General features: G+C 45.8%; 1 protein-coding gene across 9 annotated transcripts in view; it reads right to left on the minus strand.

Moving 5' to 3' along the window:
* sf1 (splicing factor 1) overlaps positions 1-20,035 on the minus strand; it is a 37,557-nt gene that overhangs the window by 3,539 nt on the left and 13,983 nt on the right. For 5 of the 9 annotated variants that reach the window (XM_069894100.1, XM_069894107.1, XM_069894104.1 and 2 more), the window contains 8 exons: positions 15,393-15,545; positions 13,765-13,854; positions 13,080-13,263; positions 6,236-6,351; positions 4,457-4,564; positions 3,446-3,644; positions 2,070-2,289; positions 550-757 (listed from right to left, as the gene is read on the minus strand). In XM_069894100.1, the coding sequence (XP_069750201.1) occupies positions 550-757; positions 2,070-2,289; positions 3,446-3,644; positions 4,457-4,564; positions 6,236-6,351; positions 13,080-13,263; positions 13,765-13,854; positions 15,393-15,545 (1,278 nt within the window). The remainder of the gene's footprint in view (positions 1-549; positions 758-2,069; positions 2,290-3,445; positions 3,645-4,456; positions 4,565-6,235; positions 6,352-13,079; positions 13,264-13,764; positions 13,855-15,392; positions 15,546-20,035) is intronic. The other 4 variants (XM_069894109.1, XM_069894101.1, XM_069894102.1 and 1 more) reach the window with 4 other exon arrangements.

Raw genomic sequence — 20,035 nt, forward strand, 5'->3', positions numbered from 1 at the left:
GGGAGGGAGGGACGGACAGGGAGGGAGGGACGGACAGGGAGGGAGGGAGGGAGGGACGAACAGGGAGGGAGGGACAGGGAGGGAGGGACAGGGAGGGAGGGACAGGGAGGGAGGGAGGGACGGACAGGGAGGGAGGGACAGGGAGGGAGGGACAGGGAGGGAGGGAGGGACGGACAGGGAGGGAGGGAGGGACGGACAGGGAGGGAGGGAGGGACGGACAGGGAGGGAGGGAGCGACGGACAGGGAGGGAGGGAGGGACGGACAGGGAGGGAGGGAGGGACGGACAGGGAGGGAGGGAGGGACGGACAGGGAGGGAGGGAGGGACGGACAGGGAGGGAGGGAGGGACGGACAGGGAGGGAGGGAGGGACGGACAGGGAGGGAGGGAGGGACGGACAGGGAGGGAGGGAGGGACGGACAGGAATGCAAGAGGGCGAGCCGGTATGATGTGAGTGGACGATTCTTTTATTTACCACAGGTCACTGCCCATTAACAAGCATTTATTGGAGGGTTTGTAAAACAACAAAGAAAGTGTAGAAATGCATCCTTACTCACTCTGTTGCCAGGGTAAGGGTGCGCTGGAGGCCATGCTGCTGCTGGGAGGTGGCGGCGGTGGCTGCTGCTGCTGCTGCGGTTGTGGCTGCGGCTGCTGCGGCTGCTGCTGCCAGGGGGGGATGGGACCGGTGGGTGGGGGTGGAGGCTGGCTGGCTGGCGGTGGGGGTGGTGGAGGCATCATCCCCATCGGATGGGGCATCATGTCTGTCACAGAAACACAAAGGAGGTTGTGAGGAGGTGGACGCTGCAGCTTCACGTTTCCAAACAGACACGACAAAGAGTCGCCTGTGTGTACAAAATCACTGGGTCACGGTCTCACAGGCTCTCAGCGCAGAAATCACTGGCAACCTCTTTGTTATTAGAAAACGACGGGGAGGGGGTGGGCAGTTGGGGATAGAAGCTCACTCAGCAGACTGGTGACTTGCTCCTTCAAAGGGGTTGTCCACTAAGCAACGGAGAGGCAGCACGCAGGAAACCAGAAACTGCAAACGGATGGTGTAGACCATCCACACCAGCCTCTGCTCCTCCAACCCACCCCCACTCCCAACAACGCAACCTCCCTCCCCCACGCCGTTCACCTCCAGTGGACGCTGGTTAGATTAGCAGACAGGTTTTCAGTGGGAGTTTGGGGCTTGGGGGGGGTGGGGGGGAGGGAGTCAGCGGGCAAAGCAGGCAATCTCATTGAATGCAGCAGCAGGCTCGACAGGCCAACCAGCCAATTCGTTTACACGTCTTACATTTGGGTGATGAAGGTCCTTCTCAATTCCAGCCCCGATTTATCCAGGACCGTTTTGTATCGCCAGTTTAGATTTTTTTAAAATAAACTTTCACCCTCCACGTTTTAAAAGTCTGTCTCTGTAGCTCAACAATCTTCTCTGTGCTAGCCTGACCAGAGCAGTTCCAACATTCTTGCAAATCTGCACGCCACCTCCGTCCTTTTCCAGTGCAGGTCAGAAGCAAGCAGTGCAAGAGCCTGACACGGCAACGGCGGCACGCTTGGCCGTCGAGACCCATGGGTCCACCTTTGACCTCACCGAAACATGCACTCTCACTCTCTGCCAGGCCTCATTGCACAGGTTCTGCGAGCACGGCCCGACTGCCGCTGGCCCAGCATCCCTACAGCTGCTGAAGGCACCTTGCAGCCTCCTCTTACCCCTGTGCTGGCTTTTTTTCCCCCCTTTCAGCTAAGAATAAAAGCCACGTCACACAGGGGCAGCCGCCTGGGCTCAACATCAACCACAGCAACAGATTTGCCTGATGCCCATGGAACAACCCTCCACCGAAGCAAAAGGAGAGAAGAACAGCAAGCAGATTTCTGTTGGTGTCATCTACAGGTTATCGAATTGTGCACAGCATGTTCCATTTGCAAATTATAGCAGCGTTGTCCTTGATGCAACCCCAGCCAGAGGTGTTACTGGGCTCCGACCAGTCTCCCTCCCACCATATAATCACCACCCCTGCCCAGGCCCCCTGAACAGGACCAAGGGCGCACGCAAGCACAGAGGTTGACACTTACTCATTGATGGATGCACGGGATGGGGACCCTGGTTAATCGGAGGCGGCGGCGGCTGCATCCACGGCGGCGGGGGCCCATTGGGATTGTGCGGGATCGGGTGGCCACTCATGCTAGGTATCGGAGGTGGGAAGCCAGGGTGTGGCCCTCCTGGTCCACCGTGCAGCCCGTGGTAAGGCCTGTTGCTGTCCGAGAGGGCAGAGCTCATCCATGGCGGCCTGCTCTGTAAAAGGGAAGAGAGAAGTACAGTCGGACCTCGCCCTCTGAACCCCCCCTTCACAGGTTGGCATCCACTTGTCGTTGACTGAAGAGACGGACTATGCCCTGACATCCCCCCATCATAGTTGGCATCCACTTCTAATCGGCTGAAGATGAGGAGACCGACTTGACAATTTGAACCACCCCCAATTGGTATTCACCTGGTTGGCTGAAGAATCAGACCTTGCCCTCTGAAGCCCCCCCTCACAGGTTTGCATCCACTTCCAGTTGGCCGAAGAGAAGGACCATGGTCACCGAACCAGGTTGGCATCCATCTAATTGGCCGAAGACGAATAGACTGACTTTGCCTTTTGACCCCCAGGTAGGCATCCACCTGGCCAGCTGACGAGTAGATGGCCATTGCCCTTTGACCACTGCACCCAATTGCAGGTTTGTATCAGCTTACAGCCTTTGCTCTCTGAACCACCACCCGCTTCTAAATGGCCGAAGAGTGTGACCACACCGTCTGATCCTCTCCCCCCCCCCCACCCCCAGAGGTTGGCACCCACTTCTAGATGGCTGGAGACAAGTAGACGGACTTTGCCCTCCGACTCCCAGTTGGCATCCACTTCTAGTCCATTGAAGATGTAATTAGATGGACTTTGTTCTCTGAGCCCCCCAACCCACCCACCCCATCCTTCATCGGAGGCTGGATCCATTTAAAGCCAGCTGAAGGTGAGTAGATGTAGCATGCCCTCTGTCCAACTCCCGCCATTGCAGGTTGGCATTTACTTCTAGCCAGCTGAGAGTTTCTTTTGAATGAAGAGTAGCCGAGAGTTTGTGGTGTTTGCAGCCAGTCCCAGGTGCACCATCGTGGCATTCCTCAGGTGGTGTGTGGTTTCATTTCCACCATTGTTCAGTATCCAGACCTCCACTGAAATGAGTTGATTGTCCACCACGCAGTGCAAATGATGTATCATGATGATCAGGTTCAAAAATGAGCAGAGGAAAAGAGGACAGAGAGAGCTACAAGGCCAGGCTTGCACAGAAGGGTTGTTAAAGATTTGGGGTTGGGGGAGAGGGTTGAAGATTTAGGTTGAGGAGAGGAAAGGGGGGATGCACCTGTTCGCCAAAGAAAAAGGACTTGAGTTATAAAGTAATGAAGAAATGTACGGACTCACTGGAATCTGCTGCTGGGTGTTACTGGGTAACGTGGTGCGTGGGATACTGGGCTGTGAGGTACTTGGGTGTCCTACGGAGGATGAGGATGTAGGAACCGGCGCTTCTCCCAGTTCAGCCATCAGTGACAGGTACTCCTTGTCCATCCGTGCCTTATCCTGTGCCGACTGCGGGTCACCTGGCCTGTTGAAGGAGGCCCCACTGCAGGGGGTGAACCATGCAGCAGGAAGAGAAGTGATAACTAGTTGTCCATTCAATTCGAAAAGCTGACGAAACCAGTACAACGACACCCTACTCGTACATCTCAATGAAAAGCAGACCGGGGATATTGCCTTGTTGGGCAATTTCATCCTGTCCACTGCAGGGGTGGGGATCTCCCAATGGGCACTCATTTCAAATCTCCCACCCATCTCCATGCCAACATGTCTGTCTCATGCACTGCCAGACTGAGAACACCTGCAAATTGGAGGAAAAACACCTGATCTTCCGCCTGGGCACTGTCCAACCAGATGACATTAGCGGAGACCTCTAGTTTTCGTTAGGCCCACTCCCTTCTCATCTATCCCTATCTCCTTTCCTTCAGCTCTCCACACCTTGTCTCATCTCGCTCTCTCCCCCTTCCCATCTCTGTTCCCCAGCTCCAGAGGTACCTACCTCCCCTGATTCTCAGCTCTTCTCTCCTGCCTTCCTACCCATGTCTCCCTGCAGCCTCTCGGCTGTTGGTCTGTGTGCCTCCCCCTGACCCTTCTTCCCTACCCACCCCACCCCAGTCAGCTTTTTTGTTCAAGCACCTGCCTACTCTTTGCTCATACCTTGATGAAGGGCTCAAGATCGAAATGCCAGCTCTATATCTTTGCCTCCCACAAACTTTGCGTGACCTGCTGATTTTCTCCGGCACTTTTGTGCATTTACTACCAGCAGATTGTCTGCTCAATGAAAATTGAGCCTGATCCTTCCTTGCCCCAGTGTAAAACAGTGTCCGTCCCCCCAAGTTTGGAACAACACTTACTGACCTGGAAAACTTGCAGTCGGAAGCAATGTGCCCAGCGCCGCCGCACTTTGTACACAGGGTAGTGTTGGTGATGCTTCTGGGCTCCGTGCTCTGCCAGGGCCGCAGGATCCTGCACAGCAAGAGAAAAGTCACACGTTTTCAGCAGTTCCAGGCAAAAGAGCAGAGGAACCAGCACTGACTGATGTTAAACTAACTGCCCCAACAGCGTGACAACGGAGAACAAATCCCTCATCCGACCAGGATTCAGGGTGAACTAATATATTTATCATTCACTTTCCCATCAAATAAGCAAGATCCAAGTTCAAAGCCAATCAGTCCTCACTTGCACAAATTGTTAACTATTCTTGTGGTTGGTTTGTGGCTGAGGCAGAGCTGAAAACAACACACGGCTCAGTGCCTGGCTACAGGTTCAAGCCCCAACCCTCACAGCCCAGCATCCATGCACTGACGGTCCACAGTGACGCTTAGTAGCAGATTCGAAGGGAGTCTGGGGATTTGTTCCACCAGTCTTGGGCTTTTACATACATGGTATCAGCAACTGGCACATTCATTCCCCTTTCCTCTCCTCAACCAGAATCTTGGGTCCAAGGAAAGGCTGCGCTATTGAAAGACCTTCGAGAGGTTTGTAAGTTAATGCTGGACAGAAAGTTGAGATGCTAACCAAGGAGTTGCCTGCCCGTTCATGACCATTAGTTTGAAAAAGCAAAGAATCTCTCCCCTCCAACCCCGCCACATTTTGCAGAACATTATCCTTCAATCTATACCTGAACAATAATGTCAACTGGGGGAGCTTGCTGCTAAAAATACATCAGCAAATGCAGTTGAAAGGAATGCGGGAAGCGAAGACCGCGCTCCTCTGCAAAGTTCAAACGCCCAGTCCAACTACCGACGGCTCTGTATGGGCTCGTTAAAGGAGTGGACAGTGTTATTTAACATCATGGACTGTGGGATCTGGGCCCATGATGGTAGTGCCTGTGTTCGCCAGCGGCCTCAAGGGGGTTGCAGATTCAGGGGAGTTGCAGATTCAGGGGAAGCAGAGGGCTGGGGCAGGGTACCAGTAATGGGGAGAACACTCCCTGATTGAGAAGAAGCAGAGGATACCACCTTACAGAACAGCGATCACAGCAGACCAGTGAGGGGGTCTGTGGCTGAAGAACATGCAGGCGGCGGGCAACTTGCGACAGGAGGGTGGAACACACATAGGCTGCAGGCTGCTGGAGAGTGGCAGATATCAGAAGCCCAATGAGAGAGGGTGGGAAGTGCTCCCGAGGGACCTTGGGCGCTGAAGGCTTCCTATCATATGGATCTGGAGCTTGGGTTGCCAATGGTTTTGATTGAAGATGGTGCGGCTGCAGAGGCTATGAGAGCACTGGAGGCAAATCCATGGACACTCAAGCGACTCCGAAGGGACTCTCTTTTGCTTCTCCTTCCTAGTCAGGGGCACCAGGCAATTTCTGCCTTACAGCAGACTAAATGCAATTTCGTGTAATATTACATCTGCGTTATTACTTGGCAATAAAAGATGTGAGTTTACACAGGAAGCAAGGGATGTTTATTCCTAGTGCTGGATCCAACCTGGAAATAGCAGTTGTAGCGGGAAGCTTAATTGGATAAATGGGGCTACGGAAAATCTAATTTGCCTGCCCACGAGCAGGCACCAGAGACAACGTGATCTCCAGTTGTTGGTGCACCTGTAACACATGATTTTTCTTATGATGAAGCTGTAGTAACATGCAGCTGAGCATAGCCACCACTGTGTGAGGTCGGTGTAAAGTAGTACCTGTTGTCGTCTTCCCGTAGGGTGCCGTTGAGTCGAGCCAGTTCTCTCAGCTGCATCTTCCTCAAGTCATTCTGGTCCTCGGGCGTTTCGATCCCTTGCTTCAGGATACCACGGATCTGCACAGAACAAGCAGCACCATTAGTCAGAGCTGCGTCCTTCCACACATCAGCTGGCTAGCATGTGATCACACAACCAGATAAGTCACGGACAAGAAAGCAGAAAGCTCTGGATGCAGCAGAACAGGCAATGATCAGCATAGAGATCAATGGATTCAACAACCCCAGGTTCATAACCTTACCCTCAACGTTAGCAGATTGTGGACTTCAGGATGAGGAATTCAGGAGAATATGAACCAGTCCTCATCAACGGGTCAGCAGTGGAAAGGGTTAAGAACTGATGACTGCCGCAGCTCCCCAACAGCAGCGTTCCCTATAGATGCTCAAAGGTGGGGAAGGCTTTACCTGTGTTGTCCTGGGCTTTTGCAGGGCTTCACACTCAGGCGTATTGCTGCCCCCATACCAGACCATGATGCAGCCGGTTAGCACACAGCTGGTGTGCCATGGAGAGCATTCTGAGTGATTGCATCACTACCTGGCACAGAGGTACCAATAAACAGGACAGGAAAAAACTAGAGTTAACTCAGCCTGCGACATCACGGGCATCAGTCTTCACTCTATCAAGGACATCTACAAGAGGTGGTGTCTTAAGAAAGCAGCCTCTATCCTCAAGGACTCCCATTACCCAGGCCATGCCCTCTTCACTCTGCTACCATCAGGAAGGAGGTCCAGGAGCCTGAAGGCAAGCACTCAACGGCACAAGGACAGCTTCTTCCCCTCCCTCCGCCAGCAGATTCCCGAACGGGCCACAACCCCCAGACACGGCTTTACTTTCCTATTCTTTTGCACTCATTTACTTGTTAATTTATAGTGCAGTAGCTGACTGGGTCAATTGGACAGGATATGTTGAGGTTTCAAGTCAAGGCCCTGCAACAGCACAGAGAGAGGAGATGGTCACCATGAAGACGAGAGGAGGAGTGAGACAGGGACCACCTGGTGATAGCAGGCCAAGGAGGGCAGATGACAGACAAGTGAAGCCCAGGAGGGAGGGTGAAGGTGGAGATAGCTGCTGGAGGGTGATCAATGGGAATACAAAGGCCACCTGGCTGGCTGCATCATAAAGTGGTATGGTAGCTGCAAAGCATCAGATTGAAGGTCAGAATGGAGGGTGATTAAAATTGCTGAGATCACTGGAGTCTCCATTCCCTTTGTCGACAATATCTACAGGAGACGGAGCTTAAAGAGGGCCCTTACCATCCAGCCCACAGTATTGTTGACCAGGGTCAGGACTGCCAGGCTGGAAAACATCATCTTCCCACAGGCAGTGAGACTGTTGAACAATCCTAGAAACCAGTAAATAATTTCTACATATATATTTATTTATTTTGGATCGCTGCGTATACATGTAATTTGTAGGGTGTGTGTGTGTGCTTTGTTTCATCAAGTTTATATGTACATATTAAGATACCTATCAGATTTTTATCAAACAAGGGAAAAGCCAGATTGGACTAGATTAGAATTAGATAAAATAGGGGAAAAGATACCTGAACACATATTATATAAATGGGATGAAAAATTGGTACAATGTAGAAGTTCTCCAGTATTACATCATCTACTCAATATTTGGAAGAAGATTCATGTAGAAAGAAATAAAACAAATTATCAATTACCAAAACTAATATTGACGCAAAACAAGTTACTCCCTTTTACAATAGATAACCTTTCCTTTAGAGAATGGGAGAAAAAAGGGTTCAAAAGAATAGAAAATTGTTTTTCAGGAAATAGATTCTTATCCTTTGAACAAATGAAAGATAAATACAATATAACTCAAGATACAGCGCTGACATATTACCAATTGAGATCCTACTAGAAGGATAAATTAGGAAGCAGTTTGAGTTTGCCAGAGGGAAGTAACTTTGAATATGTGATTACAGATACAATGATAATCAAAAGATTTATAACAAATATGTATATTAAACTGCAAGAAAAGGAGAATGAGGAAACAAATGGAAAACTAAACAAAAATGGGAACAAGATTTAAATATAAAGATAAAAAAAGAAACATGGGAGAAGTTATGCTCTGGAACGATGAGAAATACAATAAATACGAGGTTACGTATGATACAATATAACTGGATACACAGGCTATACATTACACCTCAAAAGTTAAATAAATGGGACCCAACAGTATCTGACAGATGTTTTCGTTGTAAAAAAGAAATGGGAACAACAATTCAGCAAGTGATGTCACACCAGATGTAATCTGGACATGTGAGAAAGTAGAAAAATTTTGGGAAGATCTAAATCAGATATTAAATAAAATAACAGAAAACAATATACCAAAGAATCCAGAGATCTTCCTCCTAAGTAACATAAAAAACAAAGAATTTGGAATTGATTTGGAGGATGCACAAAAAAGATTTGTTAAGATAGCTCTAGCCGTAGCAAAAAAATGTATTATGTCAACCTGGAAATTGGAAGATAATTTGAAAATACAACAATGGTATATAGAAATGAATAAATGTATTCCATTAGAAAAAATAACATATAGTTTAAGAAATAATATTGAAATATTCGAACAAATATGGGAGCCTTATATTAAACACAATAGCGAAAACCTACCGGGGACAATCACTACCTAAGTTAACGGAAGGAAAAGGAAATGAAAAGAATGGACTCAGTGGAATTTCTGGTGTATTTTTATTGAATGACAACATTGTCTGACTGGTTTAATGTATCCTAGATTTTATACCTTAAATGGACAGGAGGGGGGAGGTAGGGAGGGTGGGATGGGAGGAGGGAGGGGTGGGGGGAGAAAATGGCACTGTATATGTGTGAAAAGGAAAAAGTGTGTACCATGCTTAATGTATTTATGGTGTGAAAAATAAAAAATTTTTAAAAAATTAAAAAAAAAGTTTGATGACAATAAAGTTTGATGACAATCTGATAACAATAAACTTGAATTTAAACCACTGGTGGAATCTGATAAATATAGAAGTTGATAATGGAACAATAAGTGGAGAGATGAAGGAAGACAGTTGGAACTATATGGAGCAGGGAATCTGCTGTGTGAAATGTGTAGGTTGTAGTTAGATGGAACCAAGAGGAGAAGGGAGGAAAAAATTGGGAGATGGGGTTTGAGGGGATGCCTGAAAGAGACAAAAATGGGAGGATGTGGTGGATTGGAAGGAGAGGGGACAACACAAAAGTAAGGGTAAATGAAACTGGAAAATTCATAGAATTCCTTTCTTTCCACAGGTGCTACTTGACTTGCTGAGTTCCTCCTTCTGATTTTTTTTATGTGCATTTATAGATAAATTGCATAGATTTACACCAAACCTACCTTAATCCCATTTTTATTCTTGTATCCTTATCAACTCCCACTATTGAACCATTTAATAGATGTATTTTATTCAATTTGATTGCTTTTTTCTGTTGCAAAATGTTGGGGACATTCAAGCTTTTTTTTTGGAATATTTTGATTTTATCAACAATCAGTACCAAAATTACCATCACAGATAATTAAATGTGAATTAATCATTGATATATGTTCCAAATATAGCCCCTATCCCTCCACCCCACCCCAACAAAACCCTAAATAAATGAAAAGGGAAGAAAGAAGAAAGAAAAAAGGACATAAAAAAGAAAAGGAAAAAGGAAACGAGAAGAAAGGAGCTGTCGAGATCAGGGATCCAATTCAACAAAATAAGGAGGGGCTCAATTATAACATTCAAGCTTTTTGACAGTTGTAGAATGCCTTAGCACTGCAAAAAAGGTCCTTTGCCCCTCGTATCTGTGCTGACGATCAAACCAGCCAATTACACTTACAGGTCCTCCTTGAGTTACAAATGCCTAAATTATAAAGCAGACACTATCTTCCAGGGGCATGGACATTTCTGTGTGCCTTCTTCCCCTATAATAATTGGGGACTGGGCCAAGCTGAGCAGAACTGGAAGCTCTGACCAGATCTACCAGGACCATTGCCTGAAGAGGGCGCACAAAATCAGTGAACCGGTGCGGACTCGAAAGGCCAACATGGCCTGTTTCTGCTCCATAAATGGTTATATGGTTATATTTGCACTGTGACCCTGCCGCAAAACAATGACTTGCAAGACAATAAATTTTGGTTCTGATTTCTAGGCAGATTTAAGACTATTGATCTTAAGCCAGGATTTGGTTTTTGGATATATTTGTAATGGAAGGTTACTGTCCCAAAAACATCAACTCTCTTTTACTTCCAGTACTTTTAGTTAATAATTCAATGTTTTAGGATAAAGAATGAAAGGATTCTCTCAATTTTCTGACCAACACCATCTGGATAACAGGAAGAAACATCCCATCTGGATAAAGGGAAGAAACATCCACCGACATTCACTTCTCAAATGTATTTGGACCACAGCAGCAGACCAGCAAGAGGCTCAGTGGCTGAAGCACCAACTTGGCCACTTGCTGTTGAAAGACCCACGTGGGCTGCTGGCGACTGGCTCACGGGAACCAGATATCGGAACTGGAAGTTCCAAGGGCAAGAAGGGGTCCCAAAGGCTTCCTGATCATGTCAGAGGTTTGGACCTGGAGCTCAGGCAGCTAGAGGCAAATCCATGGACATTCAGCGACTCTGGAGGAACTCTTGCTTGCTTCCCTTTTTCCTATTATCAGGGGTGCTGGGCAATGTTCATGGTGACTCTTTGCCTTACGACAAAGTTGAAGTATATCATACATATTACATTTTTATATACAATTAAGCGACAATAAAAGGAACCTTGAATTTTTTTTTTGCATTCTTACCAGGGTGTCTGGGAGCTGAGGGATGACCTTATAGAGGTTTGTAAGTTAATGTTGGACTGAAAGTTGGTCCTTTTCACAGGTGAGAACTAGAAGGCACGGGTTTAAAGTGATGGGGAGAAGATTAAAAGAAATGAGACGTAGGTTTGTCCCCCACACAGAGGATGGGGCTATCTGGAATACGCTGCCAGAGAATGCGATGGAGGCAGATACGATGACAGTTTAAAATGCATTTGAACACTAGCTTTGATGGAAGGGTGTAGAGGGATATGGGCCTGATGCAGGCAGATGGGGCAGGCATAGCTGAGCATTACAATTGGCCTGGACAAGACCTGCTTCTGTGTTGCACAATTTTCTAATCTGAAGTTGCCTGGGCCCTGAGCTTGAGAACTTCTTTTCTAACCTCTACATCGATTTCAAAATGCTTTGGCAAATCAATCCATCAGTTGGCATGACATCACCTTGCAGACACTGTCCCGCCAAAGCATCTGGAATGGCTTCCTGTTTCTGATGCCACTGTTCAGGTGGCTGTTTGTACACATTTCCCTCCCAAAGAACCACTGGACTTCAAACTAAGCCAAGCCTAAACTTCTACTGCAAATCCTTCACTTGCTTTGTCCCACACAGAGATGCCACATAAATTAAACCAAAGACCCAAACCACTCATTCATTATGCTGGAATTTAAGCCACCTAAATCTTAGGGGAAAAGCCCATGTGATCACATCAGGATTACCCAATTTCAACGAACTACAGATTGTCATCTGTCACATACAACACAGAAAAAGGCTATTGGGCCCATCTAGTCTGTGCCAAACTATTATGCCAAATCCCACAGATCCCCAGACCATAGTCCTGTCCAATTGTTTCTTCTATGTCAAAATCAGTTCAGCTCGCTCCACACTCCAACTGCTCTGTGAAGTTCCGCCCTTAATCCCTCACCATACTCCTTTAAACTAGTTCTTGTCTCGGCCAACCTCAGTAGAAAAGCCTGCTTGTATTTACTCTATTTATACCCCTCAATTTTGTATATCACGATATAATCTCTCCTCATTCTCCAAGCAAAAAAGTGATAATCTGCTTAACCTTTCCTGTAACAGTTCCTCACATTCTGGCAACATCCTTTACATTTTCTCTGCCTATGAAGCACCGAGCCAGTTTTTTTTGGAATATTTAAACATTTTTTTCCCACACATGAGGTGATTAATATAATACATTCCAAAAAGAAAACAAACTAGAAATTAGTATATACCCCTCCGAACCCCCCCTCAAGTAACATATCAAAAAAATACAATATAGTTATATAAGAGAAAGAAAAAAATTTTCCAGACTGCAGAGGTCTAACACACATTTAGAGGATTCTTTAATACAATTCAGAGATTCTCGCAGGTCCAGAGACACAGAAAGGACAATATTACAAATTTAATATTTGAGTATAAGGGTACCAAATATGTAGCAACATGGCATATTTCTCAAATTATATATAATTTTTCCAAAGGATTACAACTTTGAATTTCTGCATTCCAACATGACATATCCAGATATCTATCTAATTTCCAGGCAACTGCAATACATGCCCCCAATAATGCAACTTTAACAAATTCCAATCGATATGTTTAGGCCTTGTTCCTTCAAGGTTTCCTAATAAAAATATATCTGGATTTTGCAGAAATACAACCCCTGTAACTTGTTCCAAAAAATTCCCTAAATCCACCCAAAAAGGCCTTACATTAGGACAAGACCAAGTTGAATGCAAGAAAGTTCCTACATCTTCACTACACCCAAAACATTGATCTGATAAATCAGATTTCATCCAATCTATTTCTGTGGTGTGCACTGAGCCTGTTCAATCACAAAGTGGGCCACACTATTGATTAACAATCAGTGATTTACTCTGGAAGGAGTCATCATGAAGGAAGTAACACACAACCAAGCTTGTAGCCCAAAGGCTCTTGTTGTATTTGGACTAGCAGCAAGGTGGAGAGAGATACGAGTGGGACTGCTTTACCTGTTCCACCGCCTTCTTCACGTTCTCCATGGTGTTTGCTGTGACCAGCGCGTGCAGTGGCTCATCTTCTCCTGGGAGCATCTGCCCATCTTTCCGTCCCACCTTCCCTTCCTTCACTGAGCCTTTCCCTCGGATCATGATCTTGGCATTGCACTCTTTCTCAATGTTTTTCAGTGTGTTGCCCCTGAATGAGAGAGGTTTTACAAACACATCGAGCGTCTGCGTGCCATTTTACAACCCCACCCCCTTGATTCCCCTCTGTAAAACACTTTCACCTGCTAGGGGGTGAAACAATGTCAACTGTACGGTGTGAAATTTGGGTCTGACAGGGCGTCAGCATCGTCAGTTAGTGCTGCAGCGAGGAAGTGCTGCACGGTGTCTGGATGACATATTCAACAGCCCAAGACCAGGGGCAGGTCTCTCCTGGTGCCTTGGTCACGTTTCAATCACCAGAACCAGACACACCTGCTGACTTTTTTGCCACCTTGGTCTCCACAATGACATCCATGTTTCAAACAGCTACCAAACTGGCTTACGAAGCACACTGCCAGTGGGTGAAATTTCCTTCCACTTTGTGTAGAAAGCATGCAAGGCTTTCACCGCAAGTGCAGCACCCACACCTTGCAACAGGCAGTTTAGCATTTCCCTGTACAACACAGAAGCACAGGCCAGAAGAGCCCTTTACCTGGGCCCAATCAGTAGTCCAACAAAGTTGATCTCTGGGTACTCATCTTGTGGAATCATCACCTTGTCACTCACACGGGTGGCTGGTGGCCTGAGAGAAATGGAACAGCATGAAAATTAGTAACGAGTGCATGAGAAGGCAAGGCTTTCCAATCATGAACTCCTTTTGCTACCGTTGTTCTTCAACCTGCAGCCCTACAATAAGGCAGCCCTACAATAAGGACTGAAGCCAAACTGCCAGTAAGAGGGAGAGGGTTCTTTGGAACATTTTCCTAAGAGTGATCTCTGCTGGTTCTGTTTCGAATTGTTTCAACACATGACTGAAAGGTGTCCTGAACCTGGACAGCAGCACAACTGCTGCACAGCACACAAACAGGAGCTTTGGCCCATCTTGTCCATTACCCATTTGAGAGGATGCCTTTTAATTGAAAATGTACCCAGCTCTCCCAATCTCTGGCAGCTCATTCCACAGACCCACCACCCTTCATGTCAAAATGTTGTCCCTCAGTTCCCTATTCACACCATAAATCTATACCTTCTAGTTTCAGTTTTCCCTACCCCGGGGAAAGAATGGTCTCCATTCATCTGATCTATGCCATTATTAGATTCATCAACCCCACATGGGCACCCTTCCAGCCCTTGCTCCAGACAAGAGGACAGGAGCATCCACCCTTTTCCAGTACTCCACACTTTCCAGTCCCACTAATGTCGCTGCGAATCCTTCCTGCACCCTTTCCCACTTATTGCAGGGCAATAACTGCACAATGCTTCAAATGTGGCTTTACCAACAAGTATAGATGTTGCACTTAAAGCCCATTTTCCCAGTGGTCAGGTTGTTAAGGATTGGGTCAGACACTCTGCCTCTTTAATTACAGATCGCCATAGGGTGGCAATTGGTTGCAAAACCAAGCAAAACTGCTTACCAATTGGATAGTGTTTTTCTGGGCTTTCATTCCATTTAGAACTACCTGGGAAAGCACCCACCACACTCAGCTCTACACAGGTCCCTTAGGCTTTTAATACAGAAATGCTGGAGGAACTCAGCAGGTCTTATAGTGTCCACAGGAGATAAAGATATATAACCGACATTTTGGGCCTGAGCCCTTCTTCAAGGTACAAGTAAAAATCAGGTAGGCGCCTGAATTCAAAGGCTGGGGAGAAGGAAAGAAAGGGCAAGGGAAGGAGTACAGACCAACAGAGTGCTAATGGGATATAGATGGGAGTAAAGGAGGAAGTTGATTCTGGCTCTGTGAAAGGTGTCTCCTTTCCTCCAGTTCTGCTTCCACAGAGACTAAAAGAACCCCCTTCCACCCCCCCCCCCCCATGGACTCTGCATGACCTACTGAGTTCCTCCAGCATTTCTGTGCTTTTACTACAATAATAATGTCTGCAGACTTTCCTGTTTCACCCCCTTAGCTTCCCCTAAAGAACCCTGTAACTTCAACTCAGAATCAGAATTTAATGTCACGAACAAGTCATGTAATTCGGTGTTTCCATTTTCCCCCCTATCCCCATCTCAACCATCAATGTCACTTCTTCCTCTAAACCCCCCCACCCCACCCACCCTCTCTCTCCATTCCCTGTCAATCACAATCCATGCAGGTGAGCATATTAAATGCCTTTACATACTTGTAATCTGCAGGGGGCTTGAAATCAGGATTCAGGGCAATCATCTCCTGAATAAGATTGTGCCTCTCTTCTTCCAATTTCTTGCGAGTTCGGAACTCGCGGGTATTCAACCTCTTGCCCTCGCTGTTGTAGATGGGCTCAGGAGAGGGAGACCTGTACAAGGAATCGCAAACCGTCACATTCACCTCATTTGTTACCAGTTCACCTTAGTCATTCTATTTCATTGCTTAATTAACACCTCTCCTGCATTTCCTCCCAAGTCACTAGACATCTTAGCCCCAAAATGCGTTACCATGGCTTTAAACAAATGATCAGAGGCATCGAGATGAGACAACTGTTAACCTGAGCTGATTATGGTTCCTGAACAGTTAACCTGGTTAACACCATAATGAACACTCAGCGGTCACGCCCTCGACAGAAGAGGCTGGGTTAAGTTAGAGTCATTTTGAATTGTGCTAAGGCTGTGAACAGGGATTTAATGAGACAGTTTTAGGAAAATATCAAATAACAACTTACACTGTAATGAGCTCAAGGTCACGAGCAGAAAGGGCCAGCCCTCTTGTTGACTAAGCAGACTGCACTCAAACAGAAAAATTCCGTACAGACCCACTCCACCCGAACATCAAAACAAGCAAATCTGTGTCCCCATGTCCTGACCCACCTGCACAGCTGTGGCAGTAACAGAGTAAAGGAAGCAGGGATTAACAATGCTTTAAAGGTACTCTATAACCACAAATTTGATCAGACCAGCAATGTTACTCATGCAAGCCACGGCACAGGAAGAGCAGTGCTCCCCAATAGGTCCTCTATCTATTCCACTTATTGCTACTTATTATGCAGCTTTTATTCTTGAGGGTGGATCTGGTTGCTTTATTTTAAACGTTATTGCCTTAACTACTTGAGAGGTAACCACATGAATGGACATTAAGCTCTGCGCCCAACTCCCACAGCTCTACAGTGCACGCTGATAGGCAAAAGCATGCATCTTTCTGCTAAAAGCAATTAATTCCTTTATTCTCAGTGAAACTACCGTGTACATTCATGTAATAGTCGAGTTTTTTGGACCAATTTTTCAGGTCAAATGGGGGTGGCAGGATGGGGGAAATCATTAAACAGAAATTTGTTTTGAAAAAATCCAACTGCAGTTCTAGGTAGTAAACTTCAGAGCACCAAGAGACTTTAAATGCATCAAGACTTAAACAACACACAAATGTTTTTTTGCAAGTTGGGTTGTCGAGCCCCAGGAGGGAAATTCTCAGGTGGCAGTGCTACAGCACTCACATTCTCAAATACTTTATATAAAAGTCCAAAGGTCCACTTTCCAATAAACAAGGGGAACAACAGCCTGATCTTCACTGACATATCTCCAATGAGCTTTAGTTATTCCCCATTAATTAGCAAAGGCAGTACATGCAGGGGTTGGGCTACATCTTTGCACGAGCATTAAGCCAATACTCTGCATCAGCTACTGGCACAGTTTCTGTGCAAATATGCCCCTAACAATTTTTTTTTGTTCCACTGAATGTCTTCTGAACTTTGTATGCAGACTCAGTCAACAAGAGGAGCTTCCCACCCCACCCCCAGCCCCCTACAGGTAAAGGGATTTTGAACCCGTTTTACAATGCAGCCTGTTAATTATGAGTGTTCTCTTATTCTGTGGCGATCTTGCAAGACTTTACTTTTGCTGGCTTCTTCGAGCAAAACATTAACCTGCACAGAACTCAAGATAAATTATGTACTAAGTAGGATTTGGGGTGGGAGGGTTAGGGTGGGATAAGATGGGGTGTTGGCCTGTACAATCAACAGACTTAAATATCGAACTGAGGTCATTCAAGACAATGGCCTTTTCCAGTTTCTTCAGAGGTCGACTGAAGACAAGCTCGCTCTCTTGCGCCTACTGAGCCTAGTGGTATTACTACTGTGATATGTGCTAAAGAGACAGTTAAAGCTGTACTAGCAGCCCCAAGCTGCTCTAGTGTAGAATGAAGAAAAAATGGTCAAGAAAAGCACAGCTTCTCTCCAAACCATGCATTGCAGGTTGGCTCCCACGTAGTGCACCTGTAAACCCTGCCATTAGTTTTGCTCTAAATATAAATTTTAAAAGTTTGGTTTTAGAAAGGAGTCAAAGGGGAATTTTGGTTAAAAGGAAATCAGGGGGTTGTATGTCAATATATGTAATGATTAAGCATTTCAATCATAAACACAGGCCTCGACGTTGCTAGGGTTGCAACAGCTGCTCCCTTTTATAAATGAAATTTGAAGTCATAGAATATCCAAATCAAAGGCTGAGTGATTCAAATAAATTGTCGTTTCACTCGTTCATATCCATTTGATCCAAATCCGCAAGGAATCAATCAAAAAGACCAGGAATTCAATAATCTCCTGGGTGAAGGTGTAAGCAGAATGCATCCTGCTGTTCTCAACATCATTACAACCCTAAGAACTCGAGGCACTTTTTCAAGTCACTGATCAGATTGCCCCACTGGACACCGTGCGCTGAAGCTCAAAGTCAAACACCTTCGCAAATTAACCGGTGCAGTTTCAGCGCAGAGAATCCAAACTGGCATTGGAATTATGGAGACCACCCAACCAAGTGGACATTTGTATATCGCAGAATGGAAAATGCAGTCTGCAAACAGGCAATAGAAAACAACTGGTCCTGCAGCCATTTTAGAGCTTGGTTCCTCTCTACAAACACTCAGTTTGATTTGACAGGGAAGATCAAACACAAGTTCTGATTAAAACCCAATTAAGAGCTCTGACGTTTAGATTAAAAGCCTAGTTTTAGGTTTTAGTCTCAAAGAAACCATAATACAAGTCATTAAAGTGTGAAAGCTATTGGCAGGAAATGAAAGGAAAATAACTCAGGTTAATAATCACTATATCTGTATTTACCCTCTGAAATTGGAGGTGCTGAGACACTTCTAAGCAGTTCCCTGGCATAAATGCATGCCCCACCTAACCAGATGCTATTCGATGTGTGAAGCCTGGCAGGAAATTTAATGAATAGTATTGTGCTACCAGATAATTATCAAGATCACAAACCCAATGCGATCTCTCTTCAAGTATGGTAGTTCATCTGCTCTGGTGCTGAGACCCAGCGAGTCAAGTTACTCTACTGTGCCCTTCAGCAAGGTCATGGCTGATCCAAGCTTGACCTCTATCAAACCCCCACCCCAGTTTCTCTCAAGTGGTGAAGAAGGCGAATGCAATGTTGGCATTCAGAGGAAGAGCATATACAAGGCTTTATAAGGCACTGGTGAGACCTCACTTGGTACTGTGTACAGTTTTGGGCACCTTATTTGAAAAAAGATGTACCGGCATTGAAGAGGATTCTGGGGGGAGGAGTCACGTGATGGAGTAGTGGACGGACGGTGAACTCCAGCCCTCTCCAGAAAAGTCGGGAAAAACAAAGGAAAACACAAAGGCACAGAAATAAAAGTTACAGAAAAGTGAGTATAAAGGTGGAAAGAAGATGGCGACAAAAAAAGAAAAATCGAAAGCAACGGTAAGAAGAGAGGAAGAGAAGACAAAGGAGGAAAAAGGTGAAGGCCTTACCTGTCCGAAGAGGCCCGCTGCGGAGAGAGAAACCCGCTCCCTCAGGTCGGTAAATAATGGACTACAAAAACGGCTCGCAGAGCCAAGTAAAAGTGCGCAACCGCGCATGCGCGATGCGAATGAAAAAAAACACACCGACGGGAGGGGGGACCAACTGGGGAGTCGATCTCCACAGCCGGCAACGACAGCTGCAGAACACCTGCAGCAAGAAGAGACCACAGAAGACAATAGAAACAAGAAAGAAGAGGAGGAAAGGGCACCAAAGAAACAACAGATGGCCAACCCAGAGGAAGAAGAAGAGGAAGAGGAAGAGTACAGTGAAATAGAAGAAGAAAAGAAAGGCAAGATAAAGGATATACTTTCTCTTATTAAAGGATACATGGAGTCATTTAAAGAATGGCAAACACAGGAATTTAAGGATTTAAGAAAAAGAATAAACAACACAGAAGAGAAAATAAATAAAATGGAGATGACCTTAACAGAAATGGGAAAGAAAATGGACAAGATGGAAGAGCGGGCAGTAGCAGCAGAAATGGAAGTAGAAGACTTAAAAAAGAAATTGGAGGAATCTAATAAAAAAACTAAAGAGACACAAGAACTACTAGCTCAAAAAATAGATACAATGGAAAACCATAACAGAAGAAATAACATAAAGATAGTGGGCCTTAAGGAAGATGAAGAAGGCAAGAATATGAGGGAGTTTATAAAAGAGTGGATCCCTAAGACCCTAGGATGTCCAGAACTACAGCAAGAAATGGAAATAGAAAGGGCACATAGAGTATTGGCCTCTAAACCACAACCACAACAAAAACCAAGATCTATTGTAGTAAAATTCCTAAGATATACTACAAGAGAAAAGGTACTGGAGAAGACAATGGAAAAAGTAAGAGAGGGCAACAAACCACTGGAGTATAAAGGGCAAAAAATCTTCATTTATCCAGATATAAGTTTTGAACTCCTAAAGAAGAGAAAAGAGTTCAATACAGCAAAGGCGATTTTATGGAAGAAAGGGTATAAATTTATACTAGGCATCCGGCGGTATTGAAAATTATTCCAGGACAACAAAACAGACTATTCTCGGATCC

This window comes from Narcine bancroftii, chromosome 8 (genome assembly GCF_036971445.1).
Source record: "Narcine bancroftii isolate sNarBan1 chromosome 8, sNarBan1.hap1, whole genome shotgun sequence".
Classification (NCBI taxonomy): domain Eukaryota; kingdom Metazoa; phylum Chordata; class Chondrichthyes; order Torpediniformes; family Narcinidae; genus Narcine; species Narcine bancroftii.